Consider the following 18,774-nt stretch of genomic DNA (forward strand, 5'->3'; position numbering starts at 1 on the left):
ACAGAGGATGAGATGGTTGGATGGCATCACCAACTCAATGGACATGAGTCTGAGCAAACTCTGGGAGAGTGAAGGACATGGAAGCCTGGTGTGCTGCAGTCCATGGGGTCACAAAGAGTCAGCCATGACTTAGCCACTGAATAAACAATAATGTGTTAATCAGCAATGGTCATCATCAGCAGGTGTGGAAGCAAGCCAACCAAAAGGGCCAGAGTCACACAACTGGTCAGAGGTGGAACCCGAGCTTGAACACGTCTGTGATTCCAACTCAAGTGCTATCCCCCTACATTCTCTGTGGCTTCCTGCTTCTAAGTGGACTCCCAGTTGGGTGAAGGCAGCTGGGAACCAAAGACATCTTCAGAACTTCAACATTCAGGAACTTCACCTAAGATTCAGCTGGAACCAGCAAGTCATCCGAGTCTCCTGGTTCACCCCACAGGGCAGGATCACTGCTCTGTCCCTGCATCCCTGTGATGTTCCCTTCTTGTTGGCAGTGGGGCCAGAGCATTGGGCCATGGTGTCTGGGGATGTCACCCGTCTCCCAGCAGGCCTTCCACAGAGGTCGAGCACCAGGGCTGGCCACTGTATTCTGACATCCAGAGATACCTCCCTCTTTATGATGCCCATTTGTTACTGTACAGAATATTGCTGAATGGGAAACCTAGGCGGGGTCTCCAGAGATGACTCTCAAACTCACGACTTGTAATTGGCTTCCTAAGGGAAGCCCCACCGAATCCTCAAAGGCATAGGAGGCCACCTATGGAAGCTATGTTGCTGCCACCTTCCCTGCTGCCACTCCTACCGCCAAAACTGCCTTTCAACATCCATGAATTTGGGGTCCAGACACTGTGATGCTCTTGTAATAGGCAAGCCACTGCCCACCCCAACTGCTCCTGACCCAAGAGTCTAGGATTTCGCTAGGCAGCATACAACAGCAAAACAGCAGGATGGTGGTCTTTATCTGCCTTCCACCTCCCAGAACTCTCTAGTTCAGCTGTCAGAATTTAAGTCATATCTAGACTCCGACTGGTGTTGGAGAAGACTCTTGAGAGTCCCTTGGACTGCAAGGAGATACAACCAGTCCATTCTAAAGGAGATCAGTCCAGGGTGTTCATAGGAAGGACTGATGCTAAAGCTGAAACTCCAACGCTTTGGCCACTCATGTGAAGAGCTGACTCACTGGAAAAGATCCTGATGCTGGGGGGGATTGGAGTCAGGAGGAGAAGGGGACGACAGAGGATGAGATAGCTGGATGGGATCACCGACTCAATGGACATGAGTTTGAGTGATCTTCAGGAGTTGGTGATGGACAGGGAGGCCTGCAGTGCTGCAATTCATGGTTTACAAAGAGTCAGACACGACTGAGTGACTGAACTGAACTGAACTGAGACTCTTGACTGCAAGAAATGTGGTTTAAATTTTCTGACCACTACAGTACAAGGAGAAGTTTAAGGTATTGAGGGCCAAACCACTATAACGACCACATTTGGTGAGAAAAAATATTGAATATTCATAATAAATATTTTGAAGATTTTCTAAATGCTTTGGTTTAACATTTAATGAAATTATTAAAAAATTGTATGTCTCTGAAGATTATGAGGATGTTCACAAATGCCAAGAGTCCTTTTAAGCATCTATGGGCTGACTTTTCTCCACCAATCAAAGTTCAGGGGTTTTCTCATCCATCGAGAGATTAGATCCTACAAAGAATGATCCACTTTCATTCTTTATATTTTTTTCAATTACAGAAACAATACAAGCATTGTTTGTCTGAAAAATATAGCAAACATAACTGTAATCCTACATCACTATCACAATAACTGCTTCACTCTTTTTATGTGCATATTTACATCTTGGTGAATGTAGTGTTCATAAAACTCTGCTTTGTTTTCTTACTTAGAACTGCATGATAATTATTTCCCATGTTGTTGCATAACCACAATTTAATGGCCCCATAATATTTCACTAATACAGGTATCATAATCGCTCAGCTATTCCTCTCTAGTTGAACCCTTAGCTTGTTTCCAATTATTTATTACTGTGAACAATGCTTTGAAGTGCATCATGTATTTTCAGAGTGTTGGTCACTGAAGTGAGATGATGAGTTAATACATACTGGTTAAAGGGTATCTATTTTTAAATGAGTATCAACAGGTTTTGACCAATATTTCTTGAAAACCACCTTTAGCGAAAGCAGGGAAATGTCTCCAGGAATGACTAAATGCAGAGCTTGTTTCTACCTATCCCATCATTAGCACTTCTCTTGGGAGCAACTATTGGCAGCTACTGAAAATTCAGAAACAGTGCCCTAGGTCTTGAAGCCTCTATTGACATTGTTCACATCACTGAATCTCAAATCCCGGGGAGCTGTCTAGGTGACTGTGACTCGAATCTTGGGACCAGGGTGAGGCCAAGGAGGAGATATAGCATCCTCAGGGTCTCCCCCACCCTTTCGTATCTCAAGGAACAGCTTTCCTGACTAGAAGTCTTCTCCAGATAAGGTGCAGTAAAAGTTGATCAGCTCAAGCCAAATCTCAAGCCCAGAACATGCACATTTAGATGCACATTTCAGGGAGCCTTAGATAAACAGACAGGTTACTCCCCTAATTTTTGATTCCTCCCTCTTCCTCCCAGATGGAGAAGACATTATTATTTAGGTTACAATAAAGTAACCTAAGGCTTCCCTGGTGGCTCAGACGGTAAAGCGTCTGCCTACAATGCGGGAGACTCGGGTTCAATTCCTGGGTCGGGAAGATTCTCTGGAGAAGGAAATGGCAACCCATTCCAGTACTCTTGCCTGGAAAATCCCATGGACGGAGGAGCCTGGTAGGCTACCGTCTATGGGGTTGCAAAGAGTCTGACACGACTGAGCGACTTCACTTTCACTTTAAAGTAACCTGGGTTACACTTTATTTAAGAAGATATTTAATAGCTTGGGATGAGTTTATGAACTAGAAGACCAGAGTCTTTAAAGAACTATTCCTGCACACTCAGTTGCTCAGTTGTGGCTGACTCTTTGTGACCCCATGGACTGTAGCCCCCCTGGCTCCTCTGTCTATGGGATTTACCAGGCAAGAATACTGAAGTGAGTTGCCATTTCCTCCTCCAGGGGATCTTCTTGACCCAGGGATGGAACTCGGGTCTCCTGCTTGGCAGGTGGACTCTTTACCACTGCACCACCGGGGAAGCCCAGGCACATGCAATATTGCAATAGTTTACTCTCTTCGTCACTTTTCTATTGTGATGCCAGGCTTTTAAAGCCCTTCCTGCCCCAGGAAAACGTGCTGAAGGTGCCCATCCAGAAGGGCTTCATCCTGGTGACCACTTATCGTCTTCACTAGTCCAGGGCTGTGTGGCTTTAGCCCCTTTGTGAGAATAAGGAGGAATAAACTTTGCTCTATGAATCACGTGTTTTCTTTTGAGAAAGAAAAACTTTAGTGTTCGCGCCAACGAAGCAGCCTGGGGCAGGATCTCGAGATTTCACTTTGTTCCCAACATGGTACACGCTCTTGTGCTGCAGAAAAGGAGGTGCATCCCTCGTATCGCACAGTGGGTCCTCAATTCTGGAACTCCATCCACCCCCACGTGCGCCCCCACTCCTCCTCCAGCCACAATAATTGCTCTTTTATAAATGACATTCGCAGTAACTTCCCTGCTCCAGGCCCGAGGAATGCCAAAGCTTGCTGAGCAATACTATTCGCAACAAAACCCCGGGCTCTGTGGGTAGATTGGCCGCTGTTCCGGATCCCCCTCCAGCCTCAAGCACATCCCCCTCTGCGATCCGGGTGACCCTTCCCAGCAGCTGCCCCCCTGGCCTGCTCCAAGACAGGCAGCACCACCCCACCAGGAGGTAAGACGACTTCCCGGGACACCCCACGTCCTCCTCTCGCCCCCGTCCGGTAGCTTGGAAATTTGCACTGGACCGTTACGTCACACAGGGAGGCGGGTCCCCACTATCCTGCACACCAATGGCGCGGCCGGAGCCCGTCTCTTCTTTTTCAGTGATTGGTGTCTCGGGCCCCTCTGCTCCACCCCAGCCCGCCATGGCGTCAGGCCCCGCAGCACCGGAGAGGTGGTTCCCACTTTAAAGAAGTGAAGTTTTTCGCCCCCTCCCCCGCCCCGCCCGCCTCCTGCAGCCTCCCGCGCCGCGCGGAGCCGGCGAATGGAGCTACGCCGTGGCGGCGTAGGGAGCCAGGCTGGGGCGCGCAGGATGGATGGGGACAGCCGAGATGGCGGCGGCGGCTGCAAGGACGCCGGGTCGGAGGACTATGAGAACCTGCCGACCAGCGCCTCCTTATCCACCCACATGACAGCCGGAGCGATGGCCGGGATCCTGGAGCACTCGGTCATGTACCCGGTAGACTCAGTGAAGGTGAGGCTCCAGGAGACTTTAGAGAAGGAGCGAGCGCACGCGTGTGCTTATGCATCCCCCGCGGGAGCCGCCTGGAAGCAGCCCTCCGCAACCGCGCTCCCCTTAAGCGCCGCGGCGCCCCCGGATCTCCTAGGTCCCACCGGGAGCTGGCGCGCGCAGCCTGGGCGCCTGGGAGTGCGCCGCGTAGCTCCTTCCGCTGTGCGCTTGGGCCCCCGGGGGCAAACCCCCCCCCCCTCGCGCGCCCACGAGGGTGCCCCAGCCGGCGCCCCGCTTCGCCGCTCCCGCCGAGTTCCAGGCCCAGGCTGCTGGCGGCGCTGCCGCCGGCGAGGAGAAGGGGAGAGCACCGCTGGCCTCGGCGGTGGCGGCGGGGCTCCAGACGGAGCCGGCCGGTATGGCTTTGAGCAGTCTTACCACGTCTGGCCACGCGATCGGAGGGTTTGCGGTCCCGGCTCGTCGCGGCTCCCACTGGCGTGCTCGGTGTCCGAGCCGCGACGAGTGGCGTCAGCTGGCCGCCGCCGGGTGATCGGGGCTCCCACACACGTGCGCCGTCCCCGAGGGGCTCGCCGCCGGGAGCGCTAACCACACTCGCGCCGAGAAACGTGGCCCCGACCCGGCTGGCCCGGCCGCCCGCCCTTTGGCAGCCGAGCAGCTGAGAGGCAGTGAGACAGTGACATTTGCCTTCTCCTTCTGTTGCAGGGAGGCGGGCAGGCAGGCAGAGCGTGTGCTATGTAGCCTTTCTTATGAGTTGTGTAATAGCCGTTCAGTTTGCCCCGCGCTTCCCGGGCAGTTTTAAATGCATTGCTGTCAGGAGGTAGCTTTAACCAGGCGGATTTTTGTCTGAGCTGCACTAAGTCAGCTTGTTCAGGATACGGAATGACCGGGGATAGAGTGCTACGGGGAAGTAATACTATTACTGATACATTGCAGTTCTGTAGGCAGAACTCATCTAATTCGTACAGCAGCTGTGGAAATTAACATGAAGAAACTGAGGCACAGAGCGATGAACTGGATTAGCCTGCAAGGGCTCATGCACCACCGGTACCCGCCGACTCCAGCCCCGGTGTGCTTCGGAGATTTGGGGACTTCTCTAGGTGGCAGTTACCTTGGAAGGCAGACCCAACAGAGTTCCCCAACTAGCGTCTGTATCTTGTTTCTGATGCTGGCTGCACATGAGTGGTGGGAAGGCCAGAATGTCTAATGCAGAGGGTTTTCCTGCTCTGAGCAGTTCTTAGAGCTGGCAGTCAGTGGCTGGACAGATACCGGTCCGGAGAGAAGGCCATGGGCATTCACATTAAGGTGAGCCCCAACTCTTATGTTGTGCTGCTGGGTCTGAGTCATCATCACCCCTCTGCTCTCCGGCATGCCAGAGGGAGATTAAAGGAACGGTCCTTGCCTGCCAGGGTTATGGAGGCCACAGGGAGATTTTTTTCTCTTAGGTTTTCAAAGTCACTCCAAGAAAGACCCTGGACGGACACCAGGTGGCATTTGTATAGGAAATAATCCTTCACATGTAATAAAAAGTCCCCATATTTGAAGCTGTTGTCTCAAGTGCCTTGGACAGAGTGTGGGAAGGTTAGGAGCCGGGAGATGTCATTTGAGCAGGCATGAGCCGTCAAAGAACTAGACCACTTCTGAGGCTCTTGACCTCTGCTGTGAGTTTGGTTCAAGGCATCATTGGAGCTTGTTTTTAGGGTTAGTTATGCAGCATGACACTCTTGTGTGCATGCTAAGTCGCTCAGTTGTGTCTGACTGTTTTGTGACCGTATGGACTGTAACACATCAGGCTCTGTTGTCTATGGGTTCTCCAGGCAAGAGTACTAGAGCGGGCTTCTATTCCCTTCTCCAGGGCATCTTCCTGACCCAGGGATCTAGATCTCTTGGATCTCTTGCATGGCAGGTGGATTCTTTCCTGCTGAGCCACTGGGGAAGCCCCTAAGAGGGCTTAATTACATGTGTTTGAATTGTGTGATCTATGTTTAGTCTCTTCCCTGCCCCTCCTTCTGCTCTCTAGGGGTTGGTATGTTTTGATCCACTTGTTACTATGTACTTGGTATTGTTTTCTGTAGCAGTTTTCACTTGTGGACAGGTTAATGTCATGTGTGTGGTCAAAGGAGTTGGTTTAGCTGTTCTGGGCAAGTCATTTTGTGGAACTTGACTGTAAAATGAAGGCTTGGGGGACCTTCCCTGGTGGTCCAGTGGTTAACTGTGCTTCAGACATAGGGGGCACGAGTTCAATCCCTGGTTGGCGAACTAAGATCCCACATGCTGTGTGGTGCAGCCAAAAAATAAAATAAAATTTTAAAAATAATAAATAAAATACAGGTTTGGGTTAGCTAATCAGGAACAATTTCTAGATTCTGGGATTATAATCCTGGCTCTGAATAAAGACCCTTGGGGGTTCTGGTTTTGAGCATAACGGTTTGGCTTTAAAGCATCTCTTGGCGGTTTTTTTGTTTTTTGTTTTTTTTTGCTACAGTTTCCTTGGATTACTCTTTTCATTTTGCAGTGGGGCTAAAAGGCACAGAGAGAGTTAAGTGGCGTGAGCCCCGCTGTGTGACCCTAGCAAGGCTGCAACAGAGGTGTGCTAAAACCAACATAAGTGTTGGTGTCCAACATGAGATGTCAGGGACCATCCATGCTTCAGACAGGGAAACGCTCCACCTGGGGAGACCTTCACTGTGTTCTTCTTAAATAACAGGGATGGGATGGTGGAGACTGTGAGTAACTGAGTCAGGAGCCCTGGGTTGGGGTTCAAGCCCAGCCCCTAACTTGCTTCATTCTTTAGGCACTGTTCTGTCACTAGTGAAATGGGGGTTATGGACCAGTTAATATTTCCTATTTTTCACCTGTCCCCCTTTCTATGAACACAGAATACTCATTGTCTTCTTTTTATATTACTTGCAACTTGAAATAATTAATTACACTTGCAGCCCAATCAATGAAAGGAAAAAAAAAATTCCTTCTTGAAAGGAAAAAAAAATTTTTTTTCTTGTATTTTATAAGGCACACATTTTTAACCTTGATCTTGTAAAGTTCAGTGAGAGTGTTGGATGGGCCTGTGTTTTCCAGTTTTTCTCTCCTATATGGTGTGTGGACCATGGTGCTCAGAACTGGTCACTTTCAATTCTGAGCCCAACAAGCTGCTCTGTTGTGCCTTACGTGTGGAAAGTCAGCCTAGCAAATGCTTCACATTGTAATATTGCATATACTTTTCTGTGAAATCCCCTCCACCCAATGTCACCTTAATGACTTGCATTTTTCAAAATGGGTGGTGACCATTAGTGGGAGAAACATTCTTAAAAAGCCAGGTTGGTGAGAGTACAAAATATTAATACAAGCATGTGTGGCATGCAGTAAGAAGTACTGTTGCTCTGTGACAGTCTGGGTTGTGTATATGTGTGTTCTCTGAGTGGCTGTGCAAAGTGTACCTCTGGCTAGGCCAAAAAGTCTGAGAAAACACTGAACGTCATCATCACTAACACCTCTCGAGTTCCAGCAGTCAACAGCCTGTGATTCTTAAGTGGGGATTTAGAAGACTTTTGGCAACTTTCCCCCTCCTTTCTGTGTCTTTCTCTCTCCCTTGGCCCCACGTTAGTGGCATATGACTGCTTACTCATCTGTAAAGGGACAGGCTGCCAGGACCTTGCAGTGGTCCCAAGGGAGGGAGTGAGGGGACCCTGTAGGGTTGTCACCCAGAGGTCGCCATGACTTGTTCCATTCCAGCTGGGGCTTTGCAGCAGCTCTGCCATACGCCTCTCTCTCCCTGGTGCTCCAGAGGGCCCAATGGTGTGGTCGCCTAGACCAGCACTTGGGATAGACGTGAGAACCCCTGGTCCGGAGCGCTCAGGACTGTGGGGAGAATGCCAGGTGGGTGGAGGAGGAAATTCCAACCAGATTAGGCACACCGCTCTCTGACCATGCCCCGCGTCTCGCGGTGGCGAAAGCAGGGGCAGAAGGAAACAGGAAAGATTTGAAGCGAGAGATCTTCCGCTGACCCTTCTCTTGCTTTGCTTGTCAGGGAAACGCAGTCCCTTTAAGCTCTGCTGGGGGAAGCCCTCCTGCCCCGCTAGGGTGCAGCCGGATGGCAGGGCACTGACAGCCGGCCGAGCTGGTTGAGTCTAAGCCTTCTCTCTAGGAGCTGGTGGGTGCCGAGCCAGTTGGAAGCCTCGCTTGGCCTCAGGGGTTTCCGTCCCTGGCAGTGCTGAGCTCTGAGGAGCAGCAGCAGCGAGGCGGGCAGGTGCCAGGCAGCTCAGCGTTCCTCCACCTCTGGCTTTGCTCATCTTGGTCTCCGCAGTGCCAAGCAGACTGCTAGGGTCCTCAGCATGGGACGGAGTGATGAAGGCAGCTGCCAGCGTCCCTCCTACCCACTCCAGTGCTTTCAAAACCACATACAGCTCAGGAGATGCCACTCTGCTTCCAAAGAGTGTGAAATCCCAAGTTGCTCTCGTTTCTTGGACAAAAGTACAGTGATTTTTCAGTCTCCTTCCGATCCTGCCCTTCCCTTCTTCTCCATCCTCCTTCAGTGGGAAGGAGCACTTTTCTGTAAGGTGGCTCTGGGAGTGGCGTGGAGTCCAGCGAGGAATTTTTCTTGAACTTCTGTACTGCTGTTCGTTTCATGAATGCGCAGGCCACGTGCTGATGCCCAGGCCTGGGGTCTGCTGGAGGAGTGGGGGCAGGGATCTGGTTCCAGAGACAGCGCTTGGCCCCCACGTGGCTACTTTCCTGCCTACTGCTGGCCCCCTCTGTCCAGAAATGGGGGAGGGCAAGGCCAGGGCAGAGGGCTTGGAGGGGATAGCCCTTGAGATTATAGCGGGCAGCCAAGGTGGCCTCAGATCTTCAATAGGGGGAAGCACTGGGGCTAACTGGGAGGGGGGGTTCAATTGCAGTTTTCAAATCATGCCTTGGGGCACACAAGGGGTAGGGGCCTTGCCCTTGAGGTAGGGGGCTTGTCAGGTGAGGCAGAGGGCATCGCTCTGTGGAGTGGGCATCCTGTGCCTTTCCTGGTTGCCCCTGGGCACGTTTTAGCCACCTGTGGCCCTTTCATTGATTAGGGCCTTTGTCCCCTCGATCTTTAGGGTGGTGACCAGTCTCCAAACTCGAGTCCTGCTTTCCTTTGTTTACAGGCTTGGGGTCTGGACCCCTCTGGCATTCCCTGACGCCCTGGATGAACTGGCTTGCTTGTGTTCGAGGAAGCCTTTGGCAGTCTCTCTTGAACCCCCGAACTTTCTGGCTTATTTCCTGTCTGCCCTGGTCCCCAAGCTTTCCTGCCCAGAGAGTTTTCTTTTTGTTTTTAAATCTTCCTTGTGAGTTCTGCTTCGCCCAAAGCCTTCCCTCCTCTCCCAGCCAACACCTTGGAATGTTCACTGCTGCCATTTTTCATAGGAAGCTTCCTCCAATCACTTTAACTGCAAACGTGCCCTCAGACTCCTTCTGAGCCTGAATTCTCAGCGGCAGAGAACTGGTTTGGGGCAGTTCAGATCCCAGGCTTTTGACTTACCGGTTGGGTGGGACACTTAACTTTTCGGAATTCTGGTAGTTTCCTTATCTATGAAATGCAGAAGCTAATTTTCTTCCTGCTTTCTCTTTCCTGAACCAACTTTCCCTGGCTTCCTTCTTTATTTTTCCTCTGGACTCTGTGGAAGTTCCTTATAACTGACTCCTTCACATCTTCCCTGGATGTTCCTTCCTCTCCCTGTGCCGACAGACATCCGGCGCTTCTCCTGAGGCCTCTCCCTGATGCCTCTCAGGTCGAGATGATTCCCATTAGTTTAAACCAGGCACCTTGGGGCTGTGACCCTCCCACTGTTACGTGCTCACCGTATCAAGCTCTCCCTTCCCTTTGAGGCTCCTGCCATCCACTTCCACCGGCGTCTGTCCCTCTTCTCCGTGTGTTACTACTCACCTTCTCCACTGGGATGGCGGGGTGGGTAGGGGGAGGGACTCTTGAGCCAGACTGTGGTCCTGCTTCCCACTTGGGTGTGACCTGGGGCAAGTGTCTTCACCTCTCTGCCCGGTTTCTCCATTTATAAAAGAAGGAAAAAATGGTACTGATGTCCTGGATATCTGTGAGGGTTAAGTCCTTACAGCGCTTATCATTACCTCCTGTTAGGACTGTCCTCTGGGTGGGACCTTTCAGCTTCAGTACCATCATCAACAACAACACGATCCAGCCACTTTCCCTCATCCTCTGGATGTTGACATCTGGCTCACAGACTGTTCGTTCATCCTGAATTCTATTATCCTGAGAGTGTTCCATTTTGATCACCACCTGACTAACATCCAAGTGCCTCCATTCTTTTTTTTTTGCCCACTGCACATTGTGTGGAACTTCCCCAACCAGGGATCGAACCTGTGTCCCCTGCATCGGAAGCACAGACCACCAGGGAAGTCCCAAATCCCTCTATTCTTTACGCCACTCAGGTCCATGGCTGTTACTTCTAAGGGCCTTGTCCTGGCCCTGAACCTTTCTGCCCCTGAAATCGTGCATTCAGACGTCTCAGAGTCTGGCCACACTGTGTGAAGACTCTCACCTCTTCTCTGTCTCATCTCATTGCATCCCTGGCTTCCTGGTCCAGCCTGGCCCCCACAGCCCATCACGGCAGCCACTCCCCAGCCCATAGTTTCTTTGCCTTGGGATCTTCCAACACCTGCCTGCCCACATCTGATCCCCAACAACCCAATGCCCACAGGGAAGCCCAGCCTTTCGGGAGAAACCCTCACATTGTGTCCACTGTTGCCCTGTGTGCCAAGCGTTTGGGGCCCCAGCCTGGCCTTCCCTGTGCTCTGGTCAGTCAGCTTCCATCCTGCTCAGCAGCTGCTTCAGACTACCTTGCTTCTCAGACTCCCACCCTTCCAATTTTTTCAGCCTGTGTGGCATCTTGCTCTCTGTTCCTAGAGGAACCCGGACTCCATCCAATTCTTCTTCCTCTAACTGTCCTTCCTACTAGCCTGCCAATCCCTGCCCCTTCTTCTATTGTAAAGTAAGAGGGTCCTTCCTTCTTCTAAGGAGAATCAGTGGGTGTAGCAACCACCGATGTACACCTGGGTTTAAATCCTGACTCTTCTCCTGGGCCCTCTTACTTGACCTCTCTAAGCTCAGTTTCCTTGTCTATAGACTGGGAATATGAATCCCAAGACCCAGATTCTTTTTTATTGAAAGAATCAAGTGGGCATGACGTATGTAAAGCTTTTGCTGCAGTGTCTGGTGCCTAAGTTCTCAAGGTCACAGTCATAGTTATTTTGGTCATCTGTCTCTTGAGTAACCCAGTTCCAGTATCTTGGCCTCTACCCCGTCCCCATCTCCAGCCATTGGTTCCTTCTTAAGAGCATTTCTGAATCCATACTTGTCTCATCTAAAATAACAAACCAACCCCAGGCAGCTCACCTTGACCCCATGTGCCCCAAGAGTTTTTCCTCCTTAAAATAACAAATGTTGGGAAAGGGTGGTTGACACTCAGTTTCTGCCTCCTCCCCTTGGCACCTCCCCCCTCCCCCCAGACCTCTGGCATTTTGCATCTATTTAGTCACTGTCTCCTGCAGTTTGTTTAGATTCATGTCTACTGGGTTGGTGCTCTCTAACCATTTCATCCTCTGCTGCTCCCTTCTCCTTTTGCCTTCAATCTTTCTCAACATCAGGGTCTTTTCCAGCGAGTCGGCTCTTTGTGTTAGGTGGCCAAAGTATTGGAGCTTCAGCTTCAGCATCAGTACTTTCCGGTGACTATTCAGGGTTGATTTCCTTTGTACCCACTGCTCTGCTGAAACCCCACTAGGCTACCAGCGATTTCCTGGCTAATAAATTCAGCTACCCTTTTCCCAGTCTCTCTTGATGACAGGCAGCCTCCTGGTCTTCCTCACAGTTCTGTCCTCCACCTTTTTGTCTCTCGGGACACATCTCTTTTCCTCCCTGGGTGCTGATAACTCATGGGTTGCACATCTGTGTCTCTGGTCGGGTCTGTCTGGGAGCTGGGTATCTTGTTGCCTTGGAGACATGTCCAGTTGGCTGCCTTAGCGTCCATCATGGACATCCTACCCTCTCCTCTGGTCTTCCCTTTGGCCTGGGCCCCCTTCCTCAGAAGGTTGGGGATGGTCTTCAGCATTTCCTCCATCTCTGCCCCCCTTCCCCTCTCCCCATATGCTTCCAAGACCTGTCCACTCCTGCATCTGTGATCCTCCTTAGATCTGTTTTCTTCTCCCTTCTGCTGGTTCAGGGGACTCTGCTGCTGTCTCCTGTACTTTGCGGGCTTCCCTGATCACAGAGTCACAACTGGATAAACCCGCCCCTTCTCTCCCCTCCTTTTTTGCTTGCACTTCCCCACTGCCCAGACCTGCTTTTCTCCACAGCATGTGTTACCCTGTAACCCACAATACCTTTAACTTAATACGTATAAGTTTACATAATTTAGTATTTTTTTCATAGTTGTAATATGATCTCCATTTTTCACAGTCTGTCTTCCCTCATTCGAATGTCAGCTCCCAAAGGGCAGGAATTTTTGACCCCTTTGTTCTCTTGGGTGTTCCCTTTGCCAGAAACAGTTCCGGGCACATAGAAGGTGCTCAGTTAAGTATTTGTTGAATGAATGCCCACAAATCCTTCTTAGCTGATCCTGCTCATCCCCAGTTTTCTCTCCTTAAACAGGGAAGAGTAATAATACTCGTCCTACCTACCTTTCAGATCTACTTAATTGAGTCTTGGAAGAAAATGCAACCAGGTTTGTAGTGATCACAGTTTATAAAGCTTAAAGCTCTCTGCAGGTGCCAGGCCATGGTATTTATTATCAAATGAGGATCATGTTAAAGGGGCGAAGCTAGCTGATTGGAACTGAAAATCCAGCCTGTTCTCCGTGGTGCAGCAGAGCCTGAGAGGGGCCTGAGGGGGTCGAGCTGCAGCCCCATTGTCTCAGTTCACTTCCGGTAGTGTCTCTCTCCACCTGATACCACATGGCTGTCCCCATTGCCTTCAGAATAAACCTGGACTACCTTGAGTGGCATGCTGAGACCCAGACCCTTCTCCCCCTCGGACCTACTCTCCAGAGACACGTAAAGGTTTTCTGTGACTCTTTGTTGAATGAGTCAGTTGTTTTAAAGAGATGTGAGGTGGGGGTGGGGGAAGTGCTTTAAAACCTGCTATTAAACAAGTGCTAGTTTTTATTTTGTTTTGCTTAGCGTTGTTTGGGATCCCTGCTGTCCTTGGCCACACAGAGACTCTCTCAGCCCCTTTGTCTGTCCGTTTTCTGTGGTGGAACCCACAAGCCCCTGATGAGGCTGTTTATTCATCTGGCCACCCACTTCATTCGTGCACACTGACTGTGGGCCCTCCTTAACCAGGCAACCAAAATAAGTCCTGGCTCCTATTTCCAGAGCCTGTTCCCTGTAATTAGACCCTGAGCTTAGGTGATGAGACCGGCTCACTTTGGGGAGAAGAATGACCCAACTTGATATTGACTTCCATATGGGTGCAAGGGCCGGGGTGTGTGAACTCAGAAGGGCTCAGCCTGCCATCTTGAAATTCTGGGGCCGGCAGGGCAGTGTCACTGGGGGCTCTTTGCTGGGCACTCTTGAGTTGGCTCCTTCCCCTCTGGGAAACAGTGGCCTTCAGTTGTACTGTGCCCCACCCCCCACCACACACACACATCCTCTTCCTCACCCCTGTGGTTGTTAGTCATTCTGGAAGCTGAAATTGGCTCCCAGAAGGTAACTTTGAGAACCAACCCCCTGCCCCGCCCCCTACCCGCCCAGTAATCCCAGCCTGCCGGGAAGGGCCGTTGTCTGGTCACTAAGAAGTGTTTTGGTTTCACATTTGTGCTTTCTCTCTGAAGAGAAAACAAAACATGTTGAAATAGAGCGAAATCCCAGCAGCAGCTTGGTTGAAGCAAAAGTTGCATAACAGGTTTAGGAAATGTCTGGCCACCGTGGGTCAGGTGGAGGGACTGCCACTTTGTGTCCCCGAGAGGATGTCCCCTGGGGCCACAAGCCTCCGGATCCATCACACACAAAATCCTGTGAGTGACTCAGAAAGGCGCTGTCCCCTGAGGTCTGGTGGCAGAGGCCCCTGATGTATCTCTCAGTGTGGCCTCAGCCTTTGTTCCCCGGAGATGCTGCTGTGGGTAGGCGTTGGGGAGGGGGGCATGTGTGTCAGACTTGTGCTGGTGTTGGGACCCCTGGAAAGGGCACTAGGCTGGGGGTGGAGGGGTCAGGCCCCATGAATTGAAGTCCCCATCCTGCCACTCATCTGCTTGGAAACCTGGATGAGTTATTACTCTGGCTTGGTGTCTCCGTGTCTCATAGACTATTATTAGTCGCCTGGACTGACATCATCTGTTTACCTACTGGACAGGGCTGTTGCGTAGCCCAGGTGGGATCACGTTTGCAGGTGGCTTGTCTCAGTCGTGTCCACCTCTTTGTGACCCCATGGACTCTAGCCCACTAGCCTCCTCTGTCCATAGATTTCTCCCGGCAAGAATTTTGGAGTGAATAGCCGTTTCCTTCTCCAGGGGATTTTCCTGACCCAGGGATCAAACCTGCATCTCCTGCATTGCAGGCAGATTATTTATCCTCTGAGACACCAGGAAAGCCCAAACCTCAACAGGCCCCACTAATGACAGATTGTATCAGAGGTAATATGCTGAATGATTAAGGGCTTTTCAGGTTAACAGCATGGGCCCTGAGTCCAGACTGCCTGACTGGTGCCTGGACAAATTGCTGAAACCTTTCTGTGCCTTATTTTTCTCATCTGTGAAATGGGAATGAAACACTGCACACCTCATAGTGTGTTGCTATGAGAATGAATTATGCTACAACTAGAATGTTAAGAATAGTGTCAGTGGTAAGTGGTAAGCTCTTACTTTCTATTGGCTCCTATTATCATTTCTGAAAGTGTTACTACTTTTTTTAGACTGATTTTTTTTTAAATTCATTTTTTATTTGCATTGGATCTTAATTGACGCCCACAGGATCTTCGTTGCATCAGGCAGGCTCTTTCGTTGCCGTGCATGGGCTCTCTAGTTGTGGCAGATGGCCTCAGTAGTTGTGCGGCACACAGGCTTAGTTGCTCCACATGTGGAATCCTTATTCCCTGACCAGGGATCATGCCGACATCCCCTGCATTGCAAGGTGAATTCTTAACCACTGGACCACCCCAGAAAGTGTTATTGCTTGAATGCTTGGTTATACTTGTATGTTGCTGTTGTAACTCTATATTGCATTATTTTCGTGTTGTTTTAATCTATATTCTGTCACTTGATCCTCTTAGCTCTCCTCTGAAGATAGGAAAAGGTACCCACAGTGTCTCATTTCATAAATGAGAAAACTAAGCTTCAGAACAATAACATGGCCTGGAACTTGTGCCTCTTTCTGCTATACCAGCGCTGAAGGTACTGGTATAGACCTTTATACCATGGACAAAGTATAAAGCTCTCTGCAGGTGCCAGGCCATGGTATTTATTACCAAACTGGGATCCTGTTAAAGGCAAGTTGAGGAAAGGAATCAGGTAGGAGCAAGCATGTGAAGTGCTGAGATGTAGACTCATGTTAATGATGGCAGAGCCCTTGAGCTGGGTTCTGAGAGGAGACTTTGGGGTCCCAGCTGCATTTTTGGGAGGGAGAAACTGGAGCTGAGGAAGCTCTGGCAAACAGTCATAGTCTAGCCTGGAACTCGGAGCTCTAACTTGTAGGTAGGAGTTCCTTGGTCTCCTGTTCCAATATGTAGGGCAAGGGGATGATCACAAATGGTTATTGCCATAGGATACTTTTGGTTCTCTCTGGCTTCTTTCTCTGGAGCCAACTGCAGCTGCTATGGCACATTCTCATTTTAGCAGTGAGTCAAAGTTGGACTCGGTATAGTAACTTGATTTTGGATTAGCTTAAGGATTCCTTTCCAAAAGACAGCCTAAAAATGACCTGTGGAAAGAGTACTACATCATAGTTCCTTGGTCTGCTAGGGCTGCAGTTTTCTCATCTCAAATAAGGAAGAGTAACAATGCCCGCTGCACCTCCCTTTCAGTTCCACTTAATACATGTGGTAAGAAAATACAGCCTGTTTTGCAGTCAACAGACCTTTATACCATTTACAAAGTATAAAGCTCTCTGCAGGTGCCAGACCGTGGTATTTATTATCAAACTGGGATCCTGTTAAAGGGGTAGGTTTAGCTAGTTGGAATGGAAAATACAGGCTCTGGTTCCCGCCACTGCAGGATTCGCTGCAGCTGCATGGCCTTGGGCACTTAGCCTCTCTCCTTACCTTCTGTGTCTCCCATCTGTTGAATAAAGACCAGGGTGGCCGTCTGCCACCACCTCTTTCGCTGGGTAATCAGGAAGAGCCAATTATACTCTGGGGCATGCTCAGAAATACATTTAAAATTGATGATGTCGGACCAGCGATGAGAGGCCTGCATACAACTTCTGTGATTAAGGCCAGTGATTAAGGATTCCTCCAGGGAGTGGGGGCCCCTCCCTTTCATCTCCGTGGGGTTATCACCTTAGAGGCTCCATTTCATTTTGCAGGTGAGTCTGTCCCCTTGAGTGGCAGGCGGGTGAGGTTGGGGACTGAGAAAGGTGGCCGATCATCCTGAAGCATGACTCTCTGTATCTGCTGATGCCCTTACCTACTTTGGTCCCTTGCTGCTCTGTGTGCTATGGTTACTCATGGCCACTGATTATTGAAAGTAAGAAGGGAAGGAGGTAGGGCACAGATGCCTTTGTCCTGGGGTCCCTGGTCCTCCTTTCCTCACACTGCCCACAGGGAGGGGGTTTTGCTGGCATGTTGCCTTGCCCTGGTCCTGGCAGATGGTGTGGAAGGTAGATGTGAGGGTGGGTGCTGGCAGCTGCAGGAAGCTTGCCAGCCAACTTGCTAGGAATGGAAACATGCAGGGCCCTGCCTCTGACTTGCAGTGGGGTGCTCTGCTCCCCTGGAATAGAGGCTGTAGCCCATGGGTGTCCCAGGGCTGTCTCCAGCCTGAATTAGAGGAACGAATGATTGCCTGATGATCAGATCTCAGAAGCCACACTGAAGAAATAGGGGGAAACCTTTCTAAGGGAAAGAAGATGCTGGTGTGTGTGTACATGAGTGAGAAAGTCTAAGGACGAACCCAGGGCATGTCATGGACTGTAGAACCAGCTCTCTTCCCTTAGTCACTGTTTCCACGGCTTGTTTGCTAAGTGTTGGCTTGCATAAGCCTGATTAATGGAATTTCTCTACCGAGAAAGAGTTAAAGGGCATGTGTAAAAGTGCAGCATCATCCCCTAGTCTTCATTTTAATGACAATATTAATTCAAAACTGGGAGCATGTGGGTGTGACTACCTGTGCCAAGCACTGGAAGCCTGGAGGCTTTTCGCCTGTGAGGTCCGTCCCCGCAGAAGTCCCCTGTCTGCCAGAAGGACAGAGGTATCATTGAATTTTTCCTGGAGGGGGGTGATGAGTCTCTTCTCACAGAAACCAAACCTTGTCAAGAGCGATCAGGAAAAGGGCCCTGGAAGAAATAATATATCAACATCTGTATCTAGACCGAAGGAGATATAGATGGTAGGACAGAACTGTACAGTTCCCTCTCCCCTGGAATGTCACAGCCTGTCCCCAGGGTGCCTGGCCATCTCCAGAACACCTGTACCCTCCCCTGTCACTCTGATTTTGGGTTTCTGCTCTGAGCATTCTGCCCACAGAATCAGCCAAGGAAGTTTTTGTGTTGGAGGTGGGGAGGGGGTCACACCAGGGCCTGCCCCCCATTCTGAAATTCCTTCTTCTTCCCTCCCCCCGCATTCTGAATTTTAATTCACTGTTTGACCACCAAGTGACTGCTTGGCAGCATCCAGGGAGGCCCAGCCTCCCCCTGGTGGGAACTTTGCCTGCAGAGCTGAGGACCAGAGGAGTCAATAACACAGAGGAAGGGAGGAAAGCTGTCATGTCACAGGCATGTCTGCTCATAATCGGCTCCTAACTGATGGGTGACATGAGTGGCAAATGCCAGCTGGAGCAGCAGCCAGGCAAGTAGCTAAAAATTAAATACAGGCACATGATTTGGTGAGGTTTAGGGTTTGCCTGAGTAACCTTTTCAGGCCCAGATCACAGTTTAGAGGGTGATGAGAGAAACGTGGTGGTGACGGAAGTTAATCTCGAGCCCCATACGGGGACCTGTGATGGATACTCAGATTCCTGCCTCATTCCTTGTTACTTCCTTTTAATGACATTAAAATGTTCTATTCCTTTATCTTTGGCTTTGCTGAGTCTTCACTGCCACATGGGGTTTTCTCTGGTCACGAAAGTAGGGGCTGCTCTCTAATCGCAGTACTTGGGCTTCTCATTGCAACGGCTTCTCTGTTTGCGGAGCACAGGCTTTAGGCTCACAGGCTTCAGTAGGTGTGGCTCCTGGGCTCTAGAGCACAGGGTCAGTAGTTATAGCACACCGGCTTA

General features: G+C 50.4%; 1 protein-coding gene across 1 annotated transcript in view; it reads left to right on the plus strand.

Annotated features, from left to right (window-relative positions):
- The first annotated feature begins 4,065 nt into the window (after positions 1-4,065).
- The window catches only part of SLC25A37 (solute carrier family 25 member 37), a 46,280-nt gene continuing 31,571 nt past the window's right edge, over positions 4,066-18,774 (plus strand). The window contains exon 1 of the mRNA XM_068973962.1: positions 4,066-4,372. Within this exon, the coding sequence (XP_068830063.1) occupies positions 4,163-4,372 (210 nt within the window). The 5' untranslated portion in view covers positions 4,066-4,162. The remainder of the gene's footprint in view (positions 4,373-18,774) is intronic.

The sequence above is a fragment of the Capricornis sumatraensis genome, chromosome 6, assembly GCF_032405125.1.
Source record: "Capricornis sumatraensis isolate serow.1 chromosome 6, serow.2, whole genome shotgun sequence".
Taxonomy (NCBI): Eukaryota; Metazoa; Chordata; class Mammalia; order Artiodactyla; family Bovidae; genus Capricornis; species Capricornis sumatraensis.